This window comes from Erpetoichthys calabaricus, chromosome 2 (genome assembly GCF_900747795.2).
Source record: "Erpetoichthys calabaricus chromosome 2, fErpCal1.3, whole genome shotgun sequence".
In the NCBI taxonomy this organism is placed as follows: Eukaryota; Metazoa; Chordata; class Cladistia; order Polypteriformes; family Polypteridae; genus Erpetoichthys; species Erpetoichthys calabaricus.
In genome coordinates, this window is record NC_041395.2 from 264,321,217 (window position 1) to 264,341,984 (window position 20,768).

Genomic DNA, 20,768 nt, shown 5'->3' on the forward strand with positions numbered 1-20,768 from the left:
CGAAAAAATAATAAATGAATAAAAAATAAATACATAAGAATGTGAAATGTGACAATAAATAAAAGTAACATCATGAAATCTTGTTATATAAAGTAAAATGAGCCACAGAATATATTTTATTGCTTACTTCTTTCTGTGTTTATTTTATTTAATATTCCTCCGTACCAGATGGATGGTGTTATTTGCACGTTTAACTTTAGGGTTGGATGTGGCGGAATTAAACAAACTTTAACATATTGTAGTCTCAGTGCCTTTACGAGATACACAGTCATCTTCTAGTACTAACGAATCATTACAAGAGTGCTGTGTTTTAAGTCACAGATTCGTGGAAGCGCAGTAACAGTCGCATGTGTGTTGCTGCCCGACCAGCAATCGATTCCCTTTGCAACTGACGTCATGGCTCTGCAGCAATATCTACTTGGATCATAGACCTAGAATTACTAGACGCCTCATGACCAGCAGCATCGTACGTCAACGTCGCCGCCATATTGCGAGTGGCACTGCTATGTAGTGAAGTAATGGATAAAGATGCCTCACGCATGTGCTGCTTGGGATTGTACAAACTGCTGTACGCTCCAAACCAGATCACAGGGATTACATTTCATAGGTAAAGCTGAACAATTGTTTTGGTTATATTTGGACATTAGAAAATCCCGTTTTATAATCTTAACTTTAGCTACGACAGGCTAAACTAGCAAAGCTATGCTTTTATGTGCTCAAGTGAGCCTCCAAACAACGTTTTGGCTGAACGTATTTATTCACTAACTAGTAACAGATGCTGTACCGGCATCATATGATCAAAGCTACTGTACAACTCGCTCACATTAAAAAATAAAGGAGGTTTGCTGATTCCTTCTGGGGGTACAGTCAAGGTGGTCAAAGTAGCTGAGCGTGTTATCCGACAGTTGACATTAGGGCAAGCTGACAGTGTATCTTTGATCAATCAGTTTGTTCGGGCTGAGATTGGTTCAGATGATGTGTTTTTTCTCAAGGAGCACATTGAGGAAACACAGTTTGAAATTGACAGCCATCATTTTATGCTCATGTCTTTAGTTGTGTCTGTCTTCCACAAACTGCTGTAAGGCTGCACCATATTGCCAGACTGAATACTCTCAAATTACAGAGTGGCAACACACGGAAAAAGCTATAAGACAGTTCTGTTTCAAGGATTTTGGATCCTATCCTGTATATATTTAAGTAACTACATTGTGTGTTTGCGCGCGCGCCTGTGTGTGTGTGTGAGAGAGAGAGAGAGAGAGAGAGGAATGAGTAAAATGTTTTCAGAAATTATTCAGCCAATTTGTATACAATAAAATTCTTTATTTTTGTCATTGAGTGTATCATTTCACTGTTAAATGAAAAACAAACAAAGATAACTGGCAGTAACAGTGCAAAATTCACAATTGGTATGCCAGTTTGAAAAGATAAGTTTTGAGGGTACTTTTAAAATGTGTTATTGAATCGAGCTGACAAACATGAGAGGGAAGAGAATTCCAAAGTTGAGGAGCACTATGACAGACGCTCGAGCTCCCATAGAACAGAGTTTGACGTGCGGTACGGAAAGTGGAGCTGCAGATGAGGATCTGAGTGAGCGAGATGGAGTGTAAGTCGAGGTCCTTTGATTCAGTGAGACTGTGAAGAGCTTTAAATGTTAAGCGCAGTATTGTGTTCAGTAGTTAACAGGGAGCCAGTGAAGTTGAGAGAGGATAGGTGTAATATGTTCAGTGGATTTAGAACAGCAGGTTATTATCCTGGCAGCAGAATTTTGAAGAAGTTGTAAGCGATGGATAAGTTTTTTGTGGGATGCCAGATAGAACAGCATTAGGCCTACAGTAATCTATACGTGAGGTGAATAGGGCATTAACCAATACTTCAGTACTGTGTTGCATAAGAACAGGACAAAGTCTAGAAATGTTTCGGAAATGAAAGAAGGCGGTCCGAGAAATGTTACTTATATGGGAGGAATTATTTAACAATAATAAATATTATTATTATTTAATAATTGCCATTATTAGTGTATAAATGGATATAAATAATTGCATTTAAACGATTCGCCAAAATCTGTTGTATGTAAACGATACTGTTTTAAACGTTGTTTTTTCATCAGAAAACCCGGTTTCCACGTTTACCTGTATTAGTTTAAATGGCACTTTTGCCACTCGCAATATGGCGTACGTGCTGACGTATCGTGTCTACTGGGCAACTCAGTGAATGCGGCGTCTATCTATATGTGTCTATGCTGCAGATGCTCCTCCACAGCACTGGGTGGCGAACTACACAATTTCCAGCGAGTGTTTTTACTCTCCACGAGTTTCTAAATTGTTGGAAGCAGATTCCACGTGTTTTAGAGCTATAGTTGAACAAGGTAGCGTTTTAAAGGTATATTCGCTCCCAGTTTGGTGCACGCTGCAGCGTTTCACGTAAAATGGGTCCGGTAAGTGATTTTACATTTCGGCCGGTTTATTTTGCAAATAGTTATTTCCTGTACCGTGTTCCCCAAAGTGACGAAACGCTGAAAAAATATTTTTAATAGATTATAAACGTTTTTAGTAACAGTTTTATTTTTTATTTAAAATTTCGTAATGATTTTGTCAACTTCAGCCATGACAGGTAGTTACCATATTTCTTGTGCTTAAATACTTTCATGAGCGGATCTGTCCAGGTTTCCCATAACTGGCTTCGCATCCCCGCCTGGGCACTGACTGTCTGTGGGCCTGTACTTTCAGTGCGCAGCTCGGAGACGCGTATGTTTTGTTGACTGGCGACTTCAAATGAACTTGAAGGGATTGAGGGAGTGTGAGTGTGAGTGTGGTTATGGTTACGTGAGTTAGTGGACCCTCTGATGAACAGGCGCACCGTCCACCGCCAATTCCTGCCTTAGCGCTCATCCACATGGCACAGTCATCGGTGTTGCGTTCACCCTTCGTTATTTATTCTTTTATTTGCTTCAGTTCTGCAAATGTCTCTTTGCTTTTTCAGTATCTGCGAAGAATTCCGTGGTTTTGAATTTTGTATTTTTCCTTACAGTTTTATCATGTTTCTTCTTGTTGTTAGAATTGACAGCGTTCCGAAATGTGTCAAGTTAAACAAAACAAGCAGTCAGAAGAGGTTCGCTCTCCACTTGTAGGACTGTAGAGGTTTAATTTGCCAGACGTGGGTTCACAGACAAGTAGAAATGCAAAATGAACGTGACGGTAAAAACAAACCTCCAATTCCAAGATTACGATTTCCACACCAAGGATATATTTATATTAAGAAGTCTCCAGTTTACGTGACTCGTCAACTAACACACCGTAAATCATCAATTGGTATAAAAAGTTCGACAGACACAAATATCTACACTACACGAGTTGAGCACTTTTGTTAGAGCAGTGTAAGGGCAAAGTGTATTTTAATGATTATAGATATCAGCCAGCATCGCTGTTGGCAATCTTCCTATGCGCACGTTAACTGTGAGTGTTTAATATTGATTAGTAATTTTAAATCAAATTTTATTTGTTGCATACAGTTATGCAATAGTTCAGTATGTAGGGAATTGCTTTAGTTGATGGATTACAAAGACTGTGCATTAAAGAAAAATATTAAAGAACAATAAACAATAACACAGCTTTACAAATATCAGAGAAATCATTATGATAAATGAATGAAATTTTATTCATTACACCAGAATTACAACATATGCGAGAAACAAATAAATAACTTAAATATCTCAATTTAGGGAGTCAACAATACTGTGTCATAGAGCTCTAGGCATTGTCCTCATTTAGGATGCTGCTGGACTGAAGACAGAAGCAGCGTCTCTGCCTTTTTTTTTATAAAGCTGGCCTTCGGGCAGTGGTAGCATTTATGTCACTACAGCACAGTGAAGAGGCTGTTTTAGGGATGGCTGGTATCCCTGATCATTTTCTTTGTTCTGGTCCTGTATCCCTTGGTATGGATGTGCTAGAATTTAGAGAGTGCACACCCAGTAAAGTGTTCCGCTTACCACACCACTTACTACAGGGCTATGCAGTCCTGCTAGACAGTAATACTTACTGTTAGGATACTTCGATTGTGAAAGACAGAAATTCTTTAGTATCAGGGAGGGCAGCCTATAATCCCTGAGGTGTCAGAGATGATAAATCAATGTTGTGCCTTCTTCACTAAGGTATCGGCGCAGGTCCTCTGTGAACCTGCAGTTATCTGAAGCTGTCCACCTGAATGCTGTTAATTCTGAGAGGGTGGTGATGCCTGTCCAGTTTTCTCCCAAAGTTCACATTCAACTCTTTGTTGTATTCCAGACACTGAGGAGTAGTATAAGTGGACTCCACGGTGTTCGCCTTGCCTTGAGTTCGGCGAAGTGTTCATGAATATCGCCAAACTCGGTAAAATTCATTTAAGTCAAAGGGGGAAGATTAACTGAACTAGATTTGACCAGATTATAATGGTGCAGTCAATCTTTGAAGTGTCCTTGAGGGCTAGGGAAATGCCTGATCACTATACTGGACAGATTATTGTGGCCAAAAAGGTGACCTGAGCTTAGCGACAGCAGTGCCAACCACTGCACCACCGTGCCTCTATGAGATCAAAGAAGAAAGAACACGGTCAAAGACATGCAATCATATATTTCATGAAAACAAAGCGGAAATTCCAAAATCATAGTCAAAAGTCAGAAAAAATATGTAGGTTTTTTAAGGGAGAAAATTTAAAGTGGCACGTCATGTCAGCTGTGCGCTGGCTCGTTGATTTTTGAAGTTGCGCTGAAGGCTCTCCAAACTGTCCGTGCTGATGCTTTGCACATTTTCTTCTGTCAAAAAGATAGAAATGTCTTGTAAATACTAATAAATCTTTTGTTATTTCATAGTCTCCTGTGTTGTTTTTGGCTTCAGGCTCCTTCAAGGTTTGTTTGTTTTTTTTAATCTCCACATGGCTAATTATGCATAAATATGGCACACAAGATTGACCTGCACACCTGATGTTGCTCTGGCTTCACAAGGCGTTATGGGGAGCTAGGCAAAAAATTAATCCTAAACCGACCGAATTATCAGTAAATAATTTGACGAACAAGGGAAAATGCAAACGCAGTAAATTTGCTGCAAATAACACTTTGGTGAAATTCGCTGATCAACACTAATGAGTGGTGGCTCTGAGGCTAGGGATCTGCACTTGCAATCGGAAGGTTGCCGGTTCGAATCCCGTAAATGCCAATAGGGACTCTGCTCTGTTGGGCCCTTAAGCAAGGCCCTTAACCTGCAATTGCTGAGCGCTTTGAGTAGTGAGAAAAAGCGCTATATAAATGCAAAGAATTATTATTAATACACTGTTGTCCTGACACAAGTGTGACAGACTCTGCAGTTCATCCATTCTTTTATTTGTCACAAGTATCCAAGTAGGTCATTTGCTGGGAGAGATAAAGCGGACTGTGCAATCTGGTAAGTGGTCTGCAGTTTGTAACTCCGAGGTCTGTCTTTTTTTTTTTTAAATGGATCAGACGTGCCCGACATTACATGTTCCTTAGTTACCCTGCTGTTTTCATTGCACCTCAGGCATGAATGGCTCTGTATCCGCAATGCAGAAAGGTTCTCTAAATATCCATTGTAGTTACTCTCTTCACCAGAGGAACCAATTTCTTTTTATTAAACTCCTTGCTTAATATTCTTATTTATCTGTATTGGTAGCTCACACTGTGAATGTGTTGTGAACCAAATTGTGCTGATGTGGAGATTTCAGGAGTGAATTTACTCTTTGTTTTTGGAATATTTTGAACATCATTTAACAATGTATTTTAGTGACAAGAAGAAAGTGTATGTTTCCTCTGCTTTGTCTTTGATCACATCCTCTTGTGCTTCTGGAAATGTAGATGCTAGCATCTGTAACATCGTTATACCAGCTGGATTGAAGGGGAGGGGGTTTGGTTTAAGCCATAATGAAAATTTTTATATTTGAAAACTAATTGCTTGCTATTGATAATTAGACAAAAGACTATCTAGTTCATTGATAATGAATACTTATAATTTGTTCCTTGATAATGACTTAGTAGTTTGTAAATTCTGCAGTGGTGCACAATGCCTGACGAGTAACTATGATAATCAAAATTTTTAGTGCAGTTTTAAATGTTAAAATATAGTACACCATCAAATATGCACAGCGTTCAATTCTGAATATGATAGTAGTTATTTGTGTTATTGAAGTGCTCAATTTCAATGCACATTTCACATCAAGTCCAAAAGTAACCCAAGTATTTAACTTTAACATGAGCAGAGCATTTTATATGGCAATGATATCAGGGCTGTTAACATTAATGGTGCATTAAGTGTGATAATTTGTAATGCATTTTTGTTATCCAAGCAATAGATTAAAAAAACAATCATAAAATGCAAAAGAAAACGTCCGTTGTATTAATGACTTATGCTATGAATACATTATGCTGCACAGTATCAATCCATACTTCCACTAGACACAGCTTCACTTTGTACTAATCAATCTTACAAAAGTTCTAAAGAGTTTTAAAAAGCATTTCAAAGCCCAAGATTAAGCAGTTGGATAGCGGCATACCCCCAGTTTTTGCAGTGCCTGTAAGGGTTCAAGAAAATACTTGGCTTCACGTGTCTGAAATTGAATTTGCTCATTTGTGTAGGTCTACATCCCCAACTATGCACTTGTAGCCTGCTCTTATATCTGTAGCTCAGTCTTGTAAAAGTGCTACAGACTTAGTTATTTAAACACAATCAGTTGATACTTTTTGTGTGTGTTTATTTATTTATATATATTTTTTTCTTGCAGAGGAAAAATAAAAAAAGAGCACCAAGTTTTCGGAAGCTGCTTAAAACAAGCAACATCAAGATTGAAAACAAGCTTAAAAATCGTCAGTTTAAACAGCAGAGCACAGCAAAGAAGAACCGCAAAGAACAGAGGAAACTTAGAATTGCACTAAAAGATGCTTCGTCTAAAGTTCCTCTTCCCCTGGAGACTTACAAGAAGAGGCCAGGTAATTGCATTTTTGTGAATTTTTATTTTGACTTTGAGTATTTGTATTAAATAATGAGGTGCTATATATGTTTAGAACTGAAAGTTAACATAATATTCAGATGCATGGGTATTTGTAAAATGCGGATATATTTGACGTTCTGCATACTTTTTTAGTTTTATTTATTGATGCTGTCAAATGTTTCTACACAGATGAAGAGGAGGAGGAAGAGTTTGAAGAGTCTTTACCTATAGATATGATTGAAGAAGATGATTTAGAACAGTTGAAGGCAATGGCACAGAAAGCGTCCTTTCTTACAAGAGATCTCTCCTCCAGGTGCGCTATACTTAAGCAGTTAGCTAAAGTTTATGTGACATAGTTAACACTGGCTCCAGTATTTCACATCCCAGCAACTAAGGTGTATTTTAAAATACATGTTAATATTCAGGTGGATTAAGAAATTTTTTTGGAATTGTTAGTGAGCACATGGTTTTAAAAGAAACAATTGTCAGAACCATAGATTTTACTCTCTTGACTTGATTGATTTCAGTGAGCCAGTGCATGCAAATAAACGCAAGCGAGAAGATGTGATTGGTAAGTATGAGAAGATGCCAAGAAGGATGCAGTTTGAAGAGGAAAAAGAAATCATTCATCTTCTGCCAATCAAGGATAAAGCACGGATAATTCCGCAAACGATGGAAAGGCCAGGTAGAGTAAAAAGTACTTTTTCCTCTATCCAGTTATTCATTTTAAACATATGTTCTGAAAAATTGAAACATTGCTTTTATGTAATATTTTGTTAATAATTAAGGGTGGCATAAGTTGTGCACTGGATTTGTTTATTACTTGCATTGTTTAAATTCTATTTCTGCTGTTTCTGTCCTTCACTCTTCCTCTTCAGGAGCATGTAATGATAATAGGTGAATTGATACATTTTATATGCCTTTAATACCTTCTGCAGTAACAGCAACTCATTATTGCACAAGCAATACGATCAGCGTAATTTCCCTTTGACCATAGCTTTATTATTCTTTATGATGGGATGAGACTTAATATGGAAATCTCTTCATTCTGGCTGGTCTGCTGAGTTGTGTAAAACTGCACTTGTGTAGGTGGTGAGTGCAGAGTAAAAATTACTATCCTAAGAATATCAATATTCTTTACATATACCGATTAAAAATACATAGTATTCATTTGACATTTTGAATTAAATTCACCAAGCTACTCACTTTCTGAACCTGCTTATTCCAATGCAGAAACTTGTGATAAAAACAAAAAATCAACATGTAAAATATGCACATATATACACATTTATTTAAAAAAAATATATAGTTCATTGTTAGTATTCAGAAACAATGTATAAATATTAATACATGGGCAACTGTCAGTGAAGTAGAGAGCAATCTGTAGTCTCTATAAATTATGTAGAATGGACCTATGCTTCAAGATCTAGTTGAGTGGAAATGGCAGAATAAAATCTCTGATTCTAGCCAGCTAGTCCTGACAACCAGTGTACAGTTTACTGTGATACAATCTAGCACCTGATTTTTGTTGACAACAAGAAAAGTCCAGTGTTGGAGCTACCATGAACACTAGAATCTCTGAAGCCTATGAAAAAACTTGTAATCCCGGGCCATCTTAAATTCCTTTGCACCTCTCCATTAGTGTCTTTTGTTTTGCAAATGTGTCGATCAGCACAAGCAACAAGCAGCCTGCTATCCGATCTCCCACCGACAGAGCTCAACTCGGTCAAAAAGTTCTCCCAGCTCAAGTGTGTTTATCTGTGTGTGAGGTGCCTGGAGTTGTAGAGGGTAAATAATGCAGTATATCGTTATTTGGAATACATGCATTTCATGTGTGTTCCGTGTCTGCAACGATGTGTAAGTGTAGGATGAAAGGAAATGCGATGCAAGAAATGCTGAACACATACCTAAAGCAGAAACCTTTTCCAATTTATACTAATAATGACATGAAGTGTATAATGTGTGAAGACTTTAGTCCAAATATCAAATCAAATCATGTATGCTTTTATTCAAGAATATAAAAAAAGTTTAAAAAAAAAAAAAAAACATTGAATTTACATGTTGCTGTCAATGAGTTAAAACCCAAGTTCAAATGTATGTATTCTTGGATGGTGCAGAGGTAAGAACTGCTGCCTTATAATCAGAAGGCTTCAGGTTCAAGACTGGGCACTCCGCGTTTTGAGTAATGAGCTACTATTATTATTACTATAATAAAAACATACATTTGATTTGAGTCTGTAACACCCAGTGTAAATTTAGCAGCATACCGATTAAAAAAAAAAACAATATTAAATTAAAGAGTAATAAAAATGCAGGTAAAAACAGACGATAACTTTGAATAATGTTAACGTTTACCCTCCCCCACCCCCGGGTGAAATTGAAGAGTCGCATAGTTTTGGGGGAGAAACGATCTCCTCAATCTGTCAGTGGAGCAGGACGGTGACAGCAGTCTGTCGCTGAAGCTGCTCTTCTGTCTGGAGATGACACTGTTTAGTGGATGCTGTGTATTCTCCATAATTGATAGGAGCCTGCTCAGCGCCCGTCGCTGTGCCATGGATTTCAAACTGTCCAGCTCCATGCCAACAATAGAGCCTGCCTTCCTCACCAGTTTGTCCAGGCGTGAGGCGTCCTCCTTCTTAATGCTGCCTTCCCAGCACACCACCGCGTAGAAGAGGGCGCTCGCCACAACCGTCTGATAGAACATCTGCAGCATCTTATTGCAGATGTTGAAGGACGCCAGTTTTCTAAGGAAGTATAGCCGGCTCTGTTCTCTCTTGCACAGAGAATCGTCTTCATCACATTTTGGCTACTTGTAAAAGTTGGCACTTTTATATTTCAGTTTTATTCTGTCAGTGACGTTCATGTGGTACAACAAACTTGCCCCTCCCACTCTGAGATGATGGCGTTTATCTTCATTCTTTTCAGAAGATTAGCAATGTCCCGTGACCGCTATCAGACTATCATGCGGCATTTACACTTTGACAACACAGAGAGGTTTGCTGTGATTTCAGACATCTGACAACGTTTTGTTGGGAACGGTTTTGAGTTATAACCTGAGGCAAAGACTTTGAGTCTGTGGTCATAAAGCTTATGGAGCCATTTTTGGACAAAGGCAGAAACATAACAACAGACAGTTTCTTCACAGCGCTTTTGCTGGCTAATGGACTGCTGCACTGCAACACAACTCTATAAGTAAAATGGGACTTCCACCTGCAGCTAAAGTCACTTCAGTGCGTGAGCAATTTGCCATGCTGATACTAATTCTTACCTCGATAAAAAGAAACCTTTATCAAAATTGTTGTGATGCAAAGTGTCAGTGCCTGGCAACAAGAAGTGACAGAGAATAAGATAGATTGCCAAGCACAACATATTCTATACCGGTTTGGATAGCCTTGCAAGTAGCTGTTAAAGAAATATGCTGTGCTAACAAAATTGATGTACAGCCATTGTTTAGATGTGGCATCTCCTGTACTGGCAGGTAGATCATTTCAGTAGTTGGTGAACGTATTGCTAAGGGTGCTGCTTTCTGTACAGGCCTGCATCTTTCAATTAGTGTCTGTTCAGCCCCTCCAATAAACTGCCCGAAAGTTTACTGTTGTGCATTCTACTTGACAACAGTGGGTAAAGGTGGTGGTTGTGGTTTTTTTTTTTTTTTTTTTTTTGCACTGTTAACCTGCATCTGAAGTTTTTTTTTTTTTTTTTTTTTTTAAAGTTGTTCTGCTTGAATTTTGTTTCAGTCTGCAGTTGAATATCATATAATTGACCTGATTGCTGAGCTTTGAATGCCCAGTGCTTTCATACAAATATTTTTGCTAATATATTTTTACTTCCAATTTTCACATATACTAATTTTCAAAATGGGAGATTTTGTGTACTGTTCTCTTGGCTTAGAGCCTACTGGTTCCTTCCTAACACCAGCATACTTTGCATTATCATTTCTCATCCCACCTTTGTTTTTTGTTTTGTAGTCCTTAAGAAGGAGGAAGAAGAGGAGGAGGAGGAGATACCTGTTGATTCTGAAGAAGGTACTATTTAAATTGTTTTCTATTAAGTCAGTTGCATCATATTATTTTTTAAAGTGATTTACGGTTGATATTCTGATGTTGCAAGATATGACCCAAACATTCATCTTTGCTCTTGAAAGTCACAAGATGCAGTCTTGAATCGTACCTCATTCTAGAACTGTCTTGCCTAATTTTTTTGGCGGTGGGCAAGTAATTGAAAAGATTTACCAAAACAGAATAAAGTAGTAGACTCTTCTTTTAAAAACATTGCTCGGATCCTCCCCATTACATTGCTGTTAAAGCTCTCACTCGCTCTGTTTTCCTAGGTACTGAGCAGTGTAGTTGACTGCAGATAAAAGCCCCTGTGGCCATAAACCTTTCCAAAGTCCTCATTGTCCTCCATAGCAGGTACAGAAAGTTTCAACCTTCAGATGCCTGTCTAGGCTACTGTTGGTCACTCAACTGCTGATAATGAAACTGGAGTAGAAGTCTTTGTACTGCATGTTGTAACCACCCACAGTAGGGTGCAACTGTGTCGCTGCACTACTCTGTTCCAAATTCTTAAAGCATACTTTACACATTTAAAAAAAATGCTGGGATGCAGAGCATGACACCATGATTGAAAAAATAATCATTAAATGTTGTATTTGTTTTCCATTTTATATTAGTCACAGATTTCTATTACAGTATATGCATCACCAAATTTTACTGCCAAAACTTTTTTTACAATGTATTTTTTTTCTATTTAGGTAAACAGCCGGAGCTTCCAGTTCTTACAACTGAAGAACTTCTAGTCAAAAGAAGACAAACATTGCTGGAAAAGCAAATGCACATAGCATCCCTTGCATCAGCCATTTTGTCTGATCCTCCCAACAATGTAAGTGTGTATAGTGTGTGCCTGGAACCATTCACTTTGATGTCGATGGACAAATATAAATGTAAAAATTACAGAAAGACATGAGCAGATTTTTCTTTCGTGACCAGGAAAGGGATTAATTCTATGTTTGATTCTGTATATCAGGCCATTTAATTTGACTAAAACAGTCCCTTAATCTGTAGGTATTAATGTTCCTTCACATTTTTTTGGCAAGTAGTTATTTAGCATTAACTTTTTTTTATAGTTTTAGTAGTTTTTTACTTTTTATTGCTGACATGATTCTGAGATTTTGATTAATGACATTGTAAGCACTTGCTTACCTGAAGTAGTAGTATCAACCAGGTTTTTTTTTTTTTTTTTTTTATATATATATATAATTTTTTGCAGTTGTAACACAAAGTATTCCTTAATACAATTCATATTTTTGCAAGGCATGGAAAGGTAACTTTAATGATTCATAGTACAGTGGTACCTCTGGTCATGACCGGGTCGCGTCCAGAGTTTTGGAACGAATTACAAATGTAATTTCCTCATAAGATTGTATGTAAATACAATTAATCCATTCCAGACCGTACGAACTGTATGTAAATATATTTTTTAAGCACAAAAATACAATGCACAGTGTAATAGTAAACTAAATGTAAAAACATTGAATAACACTGAGAAAACATTGAACAACAGAGAAAATTAACATTGTAAGAGTTCGCGCTATACCCTTATGAACAGCTCGCTGTAAACACTTTTTTTATGATATTTAAGCACAGGGAAAAAAAATTAAATGCCACTTCTGTAGCGAAACTTTTCAAACCATCCTCTAGTGGCTTTAAATTCCTCATCTTCGCCACTCGAAGAAGGATTTTTTTTTTTCAGGAAATCGCTATGAATCTTCCTGGCTTTCTCGCATATGATTGCCTTGCTTACACTATCCCCTGCAAGTTGCTTCTGGTTCAACCACACTAGCAACAGTTTTTCCACCTCTTCCAGCACTTGAGGCCTCTGCTTGGTTAACATTGTAACTCCTTTTGCAACATCAGCTGCTTTGTTTGGCCCTGTATACGCAAATAAAAGAAAATGGGAACCGGAGAATGGGAAATCATTGGTGCGTAGGGAAACTGGCCGTGTTTTTGTTCACCACCAGAGTGTGTGGTTGTGAACGGATGCTAAATTTTGGCAAACTTTTTGATCATAACCCGATTTGTACGTGTTCGGAAATGTTCGTGAACAGAGGTTCTACTGTATAGTTAAATGCCTAGGTTGACTCTTTGTCTGAAATAATTTTACATTGTATTATGGTTCTCATAGAAAATTGGTCACAATGACTTTAAAACAACTGTTCTAGAATCTTTATGCACTAATTTCACCTTTCAGATACATCTAGAGAACGTTCATAGCTTGTAAGACTGAATTAAAAACTGTAGACTTGCATATTCACAGATGAGAAATAAGCATTTATGGCTTTTTTCTTAATATTTGTGGCATATATTTGGCAATGGGTGGCACAATGGTGCAGTTTTGCATCATAGTAAGAAGACCAGGGTTACTATCCCAGGTCCTCCTTGTGGAATTTGCATGTTCTCCTCAAATCTGCATGGGTTCAGCTGTCCAAAGTTTAGGTAAATTGGCAACATTAAATTGTCCCTTGTGTGTGTATTTGACCTGCAATGAACTGGCATCCTATGCAGAGTTCTTGCCCTACACCTGTTGGGATGGTCTCCCCCCTGACCCCGTCGACACTGGTCTGGATTAAGGAGGTTAGAAAATGACAACATATTTGGCAGGCATTGGTAAAGGCTTTGAACTTCTGAGGTTGTGAAAATTTGTTCATATGGATTTAAGCCCACATCATGATAAGCAAGTCACTTCACCTGCCTGTGCTTCAGTTGGAAAAACAAAAAAAAGAAATGTAGCCAATTATATCTTTAAGATGCCTAGGATAACAGTGTCGGTCAATAAAGGTAAATTAATTTTGTATCATTTCAATCCATTTGTACTGTTGCATGAGGAAATTTGTTTGTACTGTATACTCTTACGTTTCAATATGAAAGTCTTGTAATTCCATGTCTTGTTGAGAATCACTCTTAAAAATTGTTGGTGGAAAAGGTAAGATGGGTTGAGAGTTTAAAAAAGGAGTCAAGAATACAGATGTTACATTTTATAAGATTGTTGTTTTTCAAAAACTAAAGAGATTCTGTAAGTTCAGAGACAGTACAGTTCATATCAGAGTATAAAATTTGAATATTGTCACGCTTGGGTCACAGATTTGCACAGAAACACAGGAGGTTGTAGAAAAAAATGAACTTTATTCAAAGCACTGCAAACAAACATTTGTCTCTTTTCAAAAGTTTAAACGTGCTCCATGACAAGTCAGAGATGACAGTTCTGCCAGGAGCAGAGAATGTCAGAGAGAGAGAGAGAAGGAGTAGCAAACAACCAATTAAACAAACTGAAAGAAGCCCGTACAGGCTTTTTAAGAATGCGGAGCACCTCGCGAGAGGCATATTACGCGACAGAGCCGGCCAGAAGGGAACGGAGGAATGTGAAGGTAGTCTGTCAGTGTTTTTTTAGGGGTTTTCCCAGGGGCGTCTGTATTCTCTGGGGGTGCGATCAGCTCCGCAGCTCACAATATCTTATTCTGATCAGCAATTGACGCCACCTTTTAGCATTGCTTAATATCAGTAATTCTAAAGTAAGTTTTGTTTTTATAACTACATACAGCAAATAAAGCTGTCTCCTATGAAAAAGTTAATCAAAAATATTTGAATGAAAAGAGAAATCTAACGCTGAACAGAAAATGCAATTTCTACCTTAAAAGCAGTATAATACAAATGTTTGTGTAAGGCATATCAGACAGTAAATGCCTATTTTTTTAATAGGTTGTGATGCAATCAAGTCATATTTGAGGACTTATTTATCAAAAGTGTAATGCAGATGTACTCAGTTTCATTCAAGTTGATTTCCCATTCCATCAAATTAACTGGGATTTGCCCTGATGTTTTTTTTTACCAGTTCTAGTTACACTCATCTGTCAAAATGGAACCCTTTATAAATAAGTTGGCTATTATTTTTAAAATATTGCTTTTTTTTTTTTTTTTTTACATGCAGATTAAGAAAATGAAGGAGCTTCGATCAATGTTGGTAGAGAATGTTCCATATGTGGCAGTTACTGTACGGAAGTTAGTGATGCTTTCTCTAACTGAGGTTTTTAAAGATATTGTGCCATCCTACAGAATCAGGCCACTAACCGAATCCGAAAAAGCAGCAAAGGTAAACATTTCTTTTAGGAATTATTAGATTTTAACTTTTGATTTGGATAAGGTGTGAAAGATAACAGAATCTTTCATAGTAAGATATCTGAATTCCTTAAATATTTTATAAGTTGAAAATTTGGTAGTTTTTATTTATTTATTTTTTTTGTTTTGATAAAATTCTGTGTATTTAATGTTGTATATGCACCCTTTGAAATTTATAGTAACAGTTTGGCTAAAGCTTAATACTGCTTTAACATTTTATTGACACAAAATCAGTATGATTTTGAAGTGTTTGAAACTTCTTAGTAAAATATCTCCTGCTATTGGGGTAAATGTAATGTATTTCTTTCTAGAATGAAGTTTGTAAACTGTATTTCTTGAGGTGTCCTTAACTCTGTTCCTGGAGATCAGGAAGGGCTGACGCCACCCAACGCCAACCCTCACATCTGACCTTAATAACTATATTTTCAGCCATTTTCCAATAATATAGGAGGTGCATAGCAGAAGAAAAGTTCTTTATGTTTGGTTTGTCAGTCATATAAATACCTCTAAACCGTAGTACTTTGTCAGATTTTTCCGTTTTAAACTTTTTGGCCAGCAGTTTTAGTTCTTGATCACACTACTGTACTTTGGAAATGGCAGCCAATAAATTTGATCTAATCTATATTTCATGTACGAAACACCATATCACATTTTGCCTTTACACATTAACAGTCTAAACTAGTCATTTTCTACATAACACTGCAACTTGTGTGTATTTGTTCATTTATTCTCACAACTATCCATTAATTTTTTTAAGTCTCCTATAGCTCTAAATTAGAACAAGCTACAACAGTCTGTGCTGGCAGCATCAAGTGCATGTTAAGAGAGATTTATACAATCCATTTCAATAAATTCAGAACATCATAAATACATTTGTGGAAAATTTTACACAAGGAATTCTTTTTTCTTGTAGATGAGATATTAACTGCATAACTCATGTTGTTCACAGAACCTTAGACTATTTGTTTTTGATTTTACAAATGATCATGACATAAAACTGCTTAACATGTTTGAAAATGGTCACATGGTTAGCTAATTATATCTATTTTACCTTTTTTTTTTTTTTTTTTTTTTTTTTAAAGGTTAAAAAAGAAACACAAAAACTACGCGAGTTTGAAGAAGGCTTAATTTGTCAGTATAAGTTTTATCTTGAGAATTTGGAACAGATAATTAAAGGTATATATTTTATTCATTGTATGAGTATTAATGTTGTTACACTGCCTAAATACTGTCTATTAACACAAAAATATCTTGAAAATGAGATGAGCAGTATTTCTTGTTTATAAATTATAAATTTAACTGTTTATACTACTATTGAGAAAACTGGCAGAGAACTACGTATTTCCACATATTATTTTAACATGTATCATCCACCACAAACGTTTTGAATGCTTAAGTTATCGAACTCGGAGAATGCAATGTTGATCATAACTAAACTGTGTCAATTATATGTGTCTCAGAAGATCAATACCACCAGATCTGTGTCTATTTTTTTAATGGAGTAAACCTCGTTCTGTTGAAATTGCCTGTACTGAATATCCACTTTTCATTTTGCTTTAAGGCAGCTGGAAAACATATTTTGACCAGTTGTCTACATCTGTCACAAACAGTCAGAGATGTGTGAATTGCATTAGGTTTGTTGAAATTGTTTGTGACATACAGATGTTGATTGCATTACTTTTTATTTTGGGACTTTCATTGTTTTACTTTTTATGTATACTGGTGTGCCTTAACGTATACTGGTGTGCCTTAACATTGCTCAAGTTTTGAAACTCTTCTGTTAATGTAATTTTGCTGGAAAAATAAAGTGTATGGGGGTTTATAACAGTCAGATAAATAAATAACTTGGCAATCACTCCCATTAGTTCATTTAAATTGCAGAGTTTCTGTGTGTGGGTCCATAATCATTTAAACTTCCACCTCTCTTCCAAAACAAAAGTGTTTTCTGGAGAAGTGAGTGCCAGCAGAGAGAAAAAAAGGTCTTGTTTACTCTACTTTGCATTCTTGCCCAGAAGCTTATCTTTTAAGAAATGGACATAGTGTTCCCACTATTAACAATGGAAAAATACGTGAAGGCTGCCACCCAGTGTCTTTATGATACTGCTTTTGATACATTCCTGAAAGGTCAAGCAATGTTTAATTGTGTGTGTGTGTGTGTGTGTGTGTGTGTGTACTGCTCAAAAATTAAAGGAACACTTTTTAATCAGAGCAGATCATCAAGTGAATGAAATTTGTTTGGTTGTTAATCAGTTTCAGCTGCTTTGGTGTTAATGAAATTAAGAACAGGTGGACTAGAGGGGCAACAATGAGACGGTCCCCAAAACAGGAACGGTTTAACAGGTGGAGGCCACTGACATTTTTCCCTCCTCATCTTTTCTGACTGTTTTTTCACTAGTGTTGCATTTGGCTACAGTCAGTGTCACTACTGGTAGCATGAGGCGATTTCTGGACCCTACAGAGGTTGCACAGGTAGTCCAGCTTCTCCAGGATAGCACCTCAATACATACCATTGCCAGAAGGTTTGCTGTGTCTCCCAGCACAGTCAGAAGGGCATGGAGGAGATTCCAAGAGTCCGGCAGTTACACTAGGAGATCTGGACAGGGCTGTAGAAGGTCCTTAACCCTTCAGCAGGACTGGTATCTGCTCCTTTGGGCAAGGAGGAACAGGATGAGCACTGCCAGAGCTACAAAACGACCTCCAGCAAGCCATTGGTGTGAATGTCTCTAACCAAACAATCAGAAGCAGACTTCATGAGGGTGGCCTGAGTGCCCGACGTCCTCTAGTGGGCCCTGTGCTCACTGCCCAGCACCGTAGAGCTCGATTACCAGAATTGGCAGGACCACCGCTGGCGCCCTGTGCTTTTCACAGATGAGAGCAGGTTCACCCTGAGCACATGTGACAGACGTGAAAGAGTCTGGAGAAGCTTGTAACATTGTTCAGCATGACTGGTTTGGTGGTGTCAGTGATGGTCTGGGGAGACTTCTCCATGGAGGGATGCGTAGACCTCTACAGGCTAGACAATGGCACCTTGGCTGCCATTAGGCATCAGGGTGAAATCCTTGGACCCATTGTCAGACCCTATGCTGGTGCAGTGGGTCCTGGGTTCCTCCTTGTGCACGACAGTGCCTGGCCTCATGTGACGAGAGTGTGCAGGCAGTTCCTGGAGGATGAATGCATTGATACCATTGACTGGCCCGTGGCCGTACAAACTACAGAGTACGATTTTGAGTCGCAGCAATGAAATTTTGGCAAAATGGACTAGCCTGCCACATCATATTTTCACTTTGATTTTTGGGGTGTCTTTGAATTCGGCCCTCTAGGTTGATAATTTTCATTTCCATCAAACGATGTGGCATCCTTTCGTTCCTAACACATTACTCAGTCCATATCAGTATAGATATCCAGCAGGATTTTTTTCCCATTGAGGTCTGATGTGTTTTCAAAGTGTTCCTTTAATTTTTTGAGCAGTTTATGTGTTTGTACATGTGCTATATATTTGTATGTTTGTAGTTGTTTTTCTTAGGTAGTGACTTCTTGGCAGTGTAATAAGAGTAATATGAAGATAGTGGAAAACAAATTTGGTCTTTGAATCTGTGATATAGACATCTTTACTAATCTTTTATACTGTGTTCTTGAGTGAGTGGAATCTAATGTAGAAATTATCAGTTCAATCGTTTAATATTTTTTTTATATAATGAACAAATTGTTACTACATTATCCTAGGTGTAGCATTTTGCAGATTTAATGTAGTGGGTAGCCTAGAAAATTGATTGCATAAGCTTACATTTTTCACTGATTTAGTGTTCTGTTGTTGACTCTATATCAGAGAAAATTCTGTTTATTAGCAGCTGAACCACCTGAAATGTTAATCAAATGGGCTTTTTTGTGTGTTTTTGGATAGGGGGTGGTTAGACTCCTTTACAGAACACACATCTATGCTATAAGGAACATTGAACCATCAATACATCAAATTCTTAGTATTTCACTTGTATGTTGTTTCTGATCATGCAAACATACACAGATAAACTGTTTGGATACCCTACTTACAATGTGTAATATATTTAAGTGTTAACATTTTTTTTTTTTCCCGGAAGTGACTAAAGCAGCAAATTATAAGTATAATGATGCTTGCATGTATTTTGATGAAGTCATGCCATTTATTTCTGACCCAAACATCATTACAGTCATATGAAAAAGTTTGGGAACCCCTCTCAGCCGGCATAATAATTTACTTTCAACAAAAAAGATAAGTGGTATGTCTTTAATTTCCTATGAACATCTGAGTACTGGGGTGTTTTCCGAACAAAGATTTTTAGTGAAGCAGTATTTAGTTGTATGAAATTAAATCAAATATGAAAAACTGGCTGTGCAAAAATTTGGGTCCCCTTGTAATTTTGCTGATTTGAATACATGTAACTGCTCAGTGCTGATTACTTGCAACACCAAACTTGTTGGATTAGCTCATTAAGCCTTGAACTTCATAGACAGGTGTGTCCAATCATGAGAAAAGGTATTTAAGGTGGTCAATTGCAAGTTGTGCTTCCCTTTAACTCTCTTCTGAAGAGTGACAGCATGGGATCCTCAAAGCAACTCTCAAAAGATCTGAAAACAAAGATTGTTCAATATCATGGTTTAGGGGAACACTACAAAAAGCTGTCAGTTTCAACAATAAGGAATGTCATCAGGAAATGGAAGGCCACAGGCACAGTTGCTGTTAAACCCAGGTCTGGCAGGCCAAGAAAAATACAGGAGTGGCATATGCGCAGGATTGTGAGAACACACAGATCACCTCCAAAGACCTGCAAGAACATCTTGCTGCAGATGTATCTGTACATCGTTCTACAATTCAGCGCAGTTTGCACAAAGAACATCTGTATGGCAGGGTGATGAGAAAGAAGCCCTTTCAGCACTTACGCCAAAGAGTCACTTGTTGTATGCAAATGCTCTTTTAGACAAGCCAAATTCATTTTGGAACAAAGTTATTTGGTCATAAAAAATGCGTTTTGCATGGAGGAAGAAGAACACCTCATTCCAACAAAAACACCTGCTACCTACTGTCAAATTTGGTGGTGGTTCCATCATGCTGTGTGGCTCTTTTAGGGACTGGGACCCTTGTTAAAGTCGAGGGTCAGATGAATTCAACCAATATCAACAAATTCTTCAGGATAATATTCAAGCATCAGTCACAAAGTTGAAGTTACGCAGGGATTGGATATTCCAACAAGACAATGACCAAAACACAGTTCGAAATCTACAAAGGCATTCATGCAGAGGGAAAAGTACAATGTTCTGGAATGGCCGTCGCAGTCCCCTGACTTGAATATCATCGAAAATCTATGGGATGATTTGAAGCAGGCTGTCCATGCTCGGCAGCCATCAAATTTAACTGAACTGGATAGATTTTGTATGGAGGAATGGTCACAAATACCTCCATCCAGAATCCAGACACTCATCAAAGGCTATAGGAGGTGTCAAGAGGCTGTTATATTTGCAAAAGGAGGCTCAACTAAGTATTGATGTAATATCTCTGTTGGGGTGCCCAAATTTATGCACCTGTCTAATTTTGTTATGATGCATATTGTATATTTTCTGTTAATCCAATAAACTTAATGTCACTGCTGAAAAACT

At 37.5% G+C, this 20,768-nt stretch overlaps 1 protein-coding gene across 1 annotated transcript in view; it reads left to right on the forward strand.

Annotated features, from left to right (window-relative positions):
* The first annotated feature begins 2,269 nt into the window (after positions 1 to 2,269).
* Positions 2,270 to 20,768, forward strand: part of noc3l (NOC3-like DNA replication regulator) — a 43,554-nt gene continuing 25,055 nt past the window's right edge. The window contains exons 1-8 of the mRNA XM_028795470.2: positions 2,270 to 2,434; positions 6,763 to 6,967; positions 7,159 to 7,282; positions 7,497 to 7,654; positions 10,938 to 10,994; positions 11,723 to 11,850; positions 14,953 to 15,114; positions 16,223 to 16,316. Of these exons, the coding sequence (XP_028651303.1) occupies positions 2,426 to 2,434; positions 6,763 to 6,967; positions 7,159 to 7,282; positions 7,497 to 7,654; positions 10,938 to 10,994; positions 11,723 to 11,850; positions 14,953 to 15,114; positions 16,223 to 16,316 (937 nt within the window). The 5' untranslated portion in view covers positions 2,270 to 2,425. The remainder of the gene's footprint in view (positions 2,435 to 6,762; positions 6,968 to 7,158; positions 7,283 to 7,496; positions 7,655 to 10,937; positions 10,995 to 11,722; positions 11,851 to 14,952; positions 15,115 to 16,222; positions 16,317 to 20,768) is intronic.